This window comes from Teleopsis dalmanni, chromosome 1, assembly GCF_002237135.1.
Source record: "Teleopsis dalmanni isolate 2A chromosome 1, ASM223713v2, whole genome shotgun sequence".
Taxonomy (NCBI): domain Eukaryota; kingdom Metazoa; phylum Arthropoda; class Insecta; order Diptera; family Diopsidae; genus Teleopsis; species Teleopsis dalmanni.
The window spans coordinates 61,351,568-61,359,868 of record NC_051846.1 but is presented as its reverse complement, the minus strand read 5'-3'; the positions used below and the strand labels follow the sequence as shown (position 1 = coordinate 61,359,868).

Sequence of the window (8,301 nt, the reverse complement as noted above, 5' to 3'; positions counted from 1 at the left end):
TTCTAACGAACTTATCAAATAATAATGCAATGAATTTCTTATAACACAAATGCATGATTTGACTTAAATTCTCTCAATTTTTCTGTTTCCCTTTTAAAAAAAAAATGTTCAGCTTTTCAGCACTATTTTGATTTTTCGATAACGATTTTAGGTAAATATAAATGTTAAAAAAGAAAAATCCACTAATTGTAATTGGTGAAAGCGCCATCTATATAAAAATTTCCAATTTTACAGACTGATGTTTCGAACACTGAGCTATATTGATATACCTTCTGCTCAAAAAGTACCCGCATTTTGTTGTTTGTGAACTACTCCTTAAGTAATAGACCTTTTTCAAAAATATGTTGGTACACCCTTTCTTGACATATGGTACAAATTTGAACGCCATCTGTCAATTAGTTTGTTTACAGTAGCTGTTAATGTGAAACTACCTCAAGTGCATTTAGCGATTTTTACTATGGAAAATTCTTGTTGTACGCGATTTTTTGACCAAACGCGGCACCACTGTCATCGCTAAGGCATTATATACGCCAGATCTGGCGCCGTGCGACTTTTTCCTGTTCCCGAAACTCAAATTGCCCCTTCGTGGTAAACGTTTTGAGTTGATTGAATCGGTAAAAGAGAATTCGCCGAAGGAATTAAAAGCCATACCTTTATGGGCCTACGAAAAGTGTATGGAAAATTGGGTTAAGCATTGGCATACACATATGCTTCAGATAGAGCATATTTTGAAGGAGATAAAATAAATTTGGAATAAAATTTAAATTTGTGTGTTTTATTTACAAAATCCGAGTACTTTTTGAGCAGAAGGTATGGCGCTATTGACTTCCCGTTATTTGTGAAATCAATATTTAAATTGCGTGTACTAGTTAAAAGTGGACGATTGTAGTTGACGATGTAGTTTTCGTTAGTGTAATCCATGTAAAATATTGAAATCTTTAAATATCGACATTTCGAGAAGTAAGCTATATTGAAATATAGTGCAATGGAAAGAGTAGAGTGCATAGCTAATTCCACTAGAAGTCATTGTTAAATTACAGTGTTGGGGAAAGTAAAATCGGTTTAGTCTTTCTTATGATCCTACAAAACTAGCTAATGGAGTTTAGATAATCTTGATCGCCACTTACACGTGGATTTTTTGATAAGTCGGCCATAAATGCAAAAAAAAAAAACTATTACATATTTGCTACTTGTCACAATGGGTCAGTTTTTTATACCTTTTATGATGTGTTAGTTACAATGATAACATTCGAGTTTTATTAAAATTTCTTTCCACCACAACATTTCTTTAATATCAGAAATAAAAAATTTCAGGTAGAGTTAAATTGAGAGAATATGCTGGAGAGAATAACATAAATCGCATAAAATCGCATATACTTCACAGAAAACTTTTCTTCTATTTGTCAAGTTTTGAATGATTTGAAACTTCAACTATGTTACAAGAACATAATTTCTACCTTTCTTAAAATTCGACAAATTTCAACAACACTAAATTCAAGAAAATTGAAGAAAGATCGACTAAGAATCATAAGTTAGTTTCTATATTCCTATAGAGGAATATGTATATATATAATATCCTATATATATATAATCCTTATATTACCTTGCATTGTACCCAACATGGGTTTTCATACTGCAACCGAAGAGTTAGACTATCATTTGATGACTGGTTCTTATACTTACTGTACTATTACTCATTAATTCTTTTCTTATCATTTCATTACGAGTATTTATTATCTATTCTAATCACAATTAAAGGATTTTGACTTCATAGCAACGGTCTTAGTTATTTCAGATTCAGCATATTTGTAATGATATCTGACTTTTCTAGACAATAATCCAAGCAAAGCAAAACAAAATTTTTCTACTGTTTTTAAAAATATTTATTGAAAATACAGTTAATATATATACTATCATGTTTTGTACTAAGTTTAATAATACTAGGAAGAAAAGTTGTAACAAAGATTACTTTAATCAAATACAAAATTTACTTTGCAATATATAAAAGTTTTATTTTACAATCAGAATCCCATCAAATAAGATGGCTCTGGATATAAATATGAATATCCTATGGATATTATTAGTAAAAGTCAACACTTTCACTCATTATTTGGTTTTATCATTGGAGTTTTACAAAAAATCGTAATAGGTATAATGGTTTGCCATAACTTAATTGATTTTATGTTTGTCAAAAACTTAAGAGTTCTTCTATGATATCACATTTTGCCTTTTTCCTTTCCCATACTATGAGAAAGATCAATTAAATTCATTAGATAAGGCATTCATAATAGCCATCCGCACGTGTAGCTTGCGGTTACTGGGTACTTTTCGTAAATGTGGCAAAATACTGATAACAAAATGATAATCTTCATCTTGTACTTGATCTGTATTTAACTGAATATCCTGAGCCACCTCTGCCACAGAAGTATTTGTATCAACTATTGATCTTTCATTAATGTTGCAATGATTGAAGCTTATTTGCTGAGGAAGTGTGATTTTTGAACTTTGAGAAGTTACAGTGTCATTACGTAGCATTTCTTGATTCCCATTATTTGAAGCCTCGGAAAACGTATTATCCATTCCTTTTGAAGAATTATCAATTTCGATTTCTTCTATTTCGTTTGGATTTTCTGATTTTATACACGCTTCATCATCAGAGCTTAAGTCAATTTCAATTTTAACCGTGTTGTCTACTCTTTCGACTACGCTAACGTTTTCCAACACTTGGGGAATACATTCTGACGCATTAAGGTTAGCTGGTTTTAGCATAGATGAATAATTGACGATTGAAGTTGTCGTATATTCTTCGGTCAAGTTTTGATTTGATGTATTAAGATTTTCTATCTGCTCTAGCTGTTCAGGTTGGGGGAATATCAACATAGAAGACTGTAACAAAAGATTTTTGTCGGTGGTAGAATTTTGAGTCTCTAATGAAGAATCGCATGACTCATCATTATCACTTTCAGCTGATGATAATTCGGAATTTTTGCCTTGTACTCTTATCATTGGACGTAGAAAATCCATTTCGTTACAGAATTTCCATTTTCTCTTTGCACCACCTTTTATTGAACGTTTCAAGTCACGACGATATTGATCACGCAAGTTTCCCCAAATACGACGGGCCTTATCATCTAAAAATAAAAAAAGAAAATAATTAAAATACCAACCATGAAGTAAAATTTTAATACAAAAAATGTGTTGAAGATGGCAACAGACACCGATTCAGTAAATAGCAGCCCACTTTATATGTATGATAATACAATACAGATTTAATAAAATTATATAGAGCACAAATAACAGTACCATTGGAGTAACATAATGGGCTAAATTCTATTATAATTTATACTAAAACTGACTCGCATATATATGTAAAATTATACTACATATTCTTTTTAAAAAGGAATAAAAATGTCTGCACTTATTTAGATTTGGAAAATAACCTTCTCCGCTTCGAAACCAAGAAAGTGCTCACGAATAATATTTTATGTTATATTCCTCTCACTTTAAATACAACGTAAACCAAACATATATTGATACCCCACATTAGAGTTGAAATGGCAACAGGACAAAGATTAAAGCTACATTATTATATATTAAAGATATTCAACTTGTAATTAAAATTTTTTGTTAATATGTAGTGTATTTTAATTAAAGAAACTGAGAATTATAAGTTATGCTGAAGTTAACATGCATTCGTGTAATATTATATTTTCTTATGAAGAGGAAATAAATACGTATGCATTTATTTAAATTTGGAAAATAGTCAGCCCAGTTTTCTAACCAAAAAGTATTGTCGTTATTATTGTTTAGTGTTTATTGAATTGAACAGAGATTTAATAAAGTTTTAAAAAACCAAATTTTAACAAAAATTATTATAATATTGTACAAAATATTTCTGGCTTCAAGTGTTGAATGTATTGATAACAAATATTGAGATCTTATATATTGATGTTTAACAATATAGTTGAACAATATAGTGTCTTTTAATTAACATTATTAGACAATTAAAATTCGGCATTGTCTGGAACAGTAGAGATATTGAAATGAGACCTTTGGACATACAGCAAGACATGCATCTGATCGTAATATGTGATAACTACTTTGTTTTGAACCGATTTCTATGAAAAATTTTATTTTTATAAAATTGTGTTGGTTTTTTATTAATTTGGTTTTTATAATGAAGGTCACATTCTATATAATTTTCCGATGTTTTCGTGGACCTTAAATCTGCACAAAATATGGAGTGAAAAGTAATTTTATGTTTCTTGTAAAGCTTTTGGCTGGCTATTAATAAGAAAAATTTTATAAAAAAAAACGAATACATCTTTTGGGTATTAAACATATGATTAAAAAATTCCATTAAAAAATTTCTATTTATTGCACATTTTCACTTAGGAAATTTGATGTTATATAAAATAGAAAATTTTTTACACACATTTGCCAATATTTCAAGCTTTGAAAAATTAAAAAGTAGTAAAATTTTTAAAAAAAGTTTTAATAATAATTTTAATTATTAATAATTTTTATTAATTTATTATTTTTTATTTTATGTTATTAGGACTTAGAGAGTTTAAAGTTGGTCCAATTTTTGCAAGATCTCAATTAAGCTAAAATATCATTAGGTTGCAAATATCTTAATTACTAATAACTTAAGCGGATCACTTCTATCTAAGTTATATTTTTACATATATAATAATTAGGAATAGATTAATTGAAGTAAAAAGACTTATTTTTATTAAATAATAAACAATTATTTATGAAAATTTGTACGTACATCATATACGTATAGTACTACAGTATAATGTATATTACTACAGTACAACTATAGCACTCTACTACCTCACTCCTTTCACCCCTGTACTGTATTCAGTGTTGGCCTGTCGCTGTAATACTATACTTCTTTACATACATTCAAATTTTATGGACGGCTGAATAACCCATTTACACTGGCCGCAAATGACTCATTTCAAATCAGTCATTTGAAAGTGTTTACATCCGTTGTTCTTCAATTGTTCTCATTTCAAACAGCTGATTTGTCAACGTACCTGTTGATTTGTTTTTTGGCCTGTGCCAAAAATATGTTGGTTTAAAGTAAAATATTCCTTTAAACCTTACAATATAAACTGAATACTTATTTTTGTCTTTGATTAAGAACTTTTTAAGAAGTAAAAGTTCCAAAAAGAGGTGCTTCATTTTCAAGGAAATGCAACCACCAAATATTTGTTTTTCCTTTTTTTAAATATATCAAAAACAGCTTTTTTAAACTGTCAAAATGTCATGTAAAGCTTTTACTTATGTATTTATTTGCATTTGGAACTCATTTGAAACTCGTTGGAACTCATTTGTACAAAATCCGCAAATGAAACGCATTTGCACATATGAGATTTTGTATGCAGAAATCAATCATTTGCTTCTCATTTATGTTTTTTGACCCAAATCACTTATTTGAGCCAGTGTAATTGCCATATAATAGATTTTCTTATACCCGTCAAATTTTATGTAACACATTAGTATATTTTTAATATTGACAACTCTGTACGTATTTCATATTGACATACATTTTCTTTGGACTTAAAAAAATTCGTGTGTAAATAAAATGTTTTACTTACTAGACATTCCAACAGCCTTAGATATACGAAGCCATACAGCCCTTTTCTTAGAACGACTACTGAAGCCACAATAAGTTTTATCCCATAATAAGCGATTTTTCTTAACCAATGAAATAATTTCGTGACGACTGTCAGTGCGTGGCTTTGCTTCCATAATTAAAATGTTAATTTAAATTTTAATACTAATTTTAATTATTGCGTTTTAACACTAATTATTTTAGGTACAAAACCCCAAAGAACAAACTCAGGCCACAATTTTCAGTCAACTGTCTGCAGTCTGCCTTCTGTTGTCTGCCGACACTTTTATTTGTATGAACACAAAACTGTGAGAGAAATTCAGAAACTGCATCACATTCGCAATTATCTTATCTGAGAACATATAGCTATCTATCTCATTCCTTCGCTTAATAAGTAAATGGCAACGTATTTGCTGTTAAACAAGCTTCTCTCACTTGCCATTCGCGCCTCTCATCATACAAGCGACAGCTGTGAGTTTTTAGCCATACAACCGTTGAAGCTACACAGCATACGTCATCAGCGAATACAAAGCGCAAAACGTAAAAAAGTAAACACAGCGCATTTAGGTGGTCTTCATACAATTTTGTTTTTGCTTTTATTTGTTTTGTTTAGCTTCAAATGTCGGTTGGAATTTTCATTTCTTGCGGTGCTTCATTATATAAATGTGTACATCACGATTTGAGAAATTTTTACACATGAAAACTAGCGAATATACGTATAGTGTTGCCATACTTTTTTAATGAAGTAATAAAGTAAATGAAGTAAAGAAATATAATAATAATAATAATTATAATAATAATAAATAATATAATAATAATTTATTATAATAAAATTATAATAAATAATAAATTAAATATATGATGTAGGTAAAGTACTATATAATCTATACGGTGACCCAAGGATAAAAGTCTATAGAATAAAACTATGTGAATATACTGGGTTGATTGATAAATACCTTGCTTTGCAATAGGTGGCAATGACAACAAAATCTATCCAATTCCAATTTGATTGCAGAACAAAATCCATTCATTTCCAATTCGATTGCACCATTTTATAAAATATTACCGAGGTGCAATAATATTTCAGTATATACACCTAGTAATACTTCCTAGGTCGAGTTTAGCATCTCAGACTAAAGCTAAATTTATAATAACAAAATAAAATGTCTAAAGAAGAACACAATGCTATCAATATTATTCTCTATCTTCAATACGCTCTAAACAAAGATGCTACAATTTTATAAATTCCTGTAACTAGTGCTAGAGTATGTATAATATTCAATTACAATGGATATCAGAACTTCCCTTGACGATAATTATTGTGTTCTAACCAGGGCTTCGAACCGGAACCGAAAAAAATATATCGGTCCTTGAGCTCAGTTCAGTTTACATCTAGGACAATCTTTAATTGCTACAAATCTCTAAATGAGATGTTGACATAGTTCAATATTTCTCTAATCTGAGCTCCCAATCATGGGGATATTTTCGGTAATTGCAAAGAAGAGGAAGTAGCCAGACGGGGTGTTTCAGTAAACCATCCGGAACACCTAAACTTTTTGGGGATATCGTTGACATCATGCAAATTGTCATTGAGTCCTTCCTGTGCCGAACTTTTTAATAAAAGATGGGAAGACTAACGGTATACAGGAATCTGTATACAATTTGTCCACGCTCCAATATAAGAAAATCAAATACTCTCATTGAGATTCCCCGTAGAGATATCAATCTTGAAGTGAGTTTATTTACAGGACATTGTATTTTATGTAAGGATGCCAAACGAATAAATCTCGCTTTTAATCATACCTACCGCAATGCGATGAAATCGGGTGATTTCAGCTAATTTTTTCTTTTATTCTTAACTTTTGGGAAGGCAGTTTTTATATAAAATTAAATATGTCGGATATATAAGTAAGCAAATATGAATATTATGGAAAAAATGGTTATTTTCCAATCTTTGGGGCTCTTGGGACGCCATTTCCACTTATCCAATTGAACTAAAATTTTACATAGATTATTTTTTTAGTAAATTGAACCAATCTGGAGGGTGCAGTCAACCAATTTTTCGAAAAAAAAAATTGCTCATATACCTTAATGGCATCCTAATACTATATATATACATTGACTCAATCACTGATTCTATAAGAAAAGTTCAATAGCTCTAGGTATTAATTCTTACATCGTATTCAAATTAAGCACTGAAGTTGTCACATCAAATCAACAAAAGCATGTCTAATGCTTTATGCTACTATTCATTATTTTAGATACTATTATAAATTATTTTAAATACTTTTTAAATTTATTATTACTAATAAATTAAGTAAATCTCTTAACACAAAAAAAATTCAGATATTTTAATGTCAAGCATTGAACTCGAGTCTATTAGCCCTTCAAAATTTGTGCATTCAACCCAAAAAAAATTTATATAAAAAGTCAGTGGCACCTGTGTATCCATATCTCTCCTAACTGCCTAAATCAGTTCAAATGTTGAACGCATTAAACTGAAGTTATTGATCCTTCCACAGCTGCTTACTCACCAGCTAAAAGCCAAACGCGTGACTATGATTCACGTTTATATAAATGCCATGGAATTAAAAATAGACTACGAGTAAAAATGAAACATCCTAAATAAGTCAACACCAGTCAGCCAGAATGCAAGTAATAAAATTTCCCAGTGA

The 8,301-nt window shown here is 29.7% G+C and overlaps 1 protein-coding gene across 1 annotated transcript; it reads right to left on the bottom strand.

Annotated features, from left to right (window-relative positions):
* Window positions 1–2,133: 2,133 nt before the first annotated feature.
* Window positions 2,134–5,936, bottom strand: LOC119672256. The gene is made up of 2 exons (XM_038083266.1): window positions 5,610–5,936; window positions 2,134–3,131 (listed from the first exon to the last, which is right to left on the bottom strand). Exons 1-2 carry the CDS (start codon window positions 5,761–5,763, stop codon window positions 2,257–2,259), a joined length of 1,029 nt encoding a protein of 342 aa, XP_037939194.1. The 5' UTR covers window positions 5,764–5,936; the 3' UTR covers window positions 2,134–2,256.
* Between the last annotated feature and the right edge of the window lie 2,365 nt (window positions 5,937–8,301).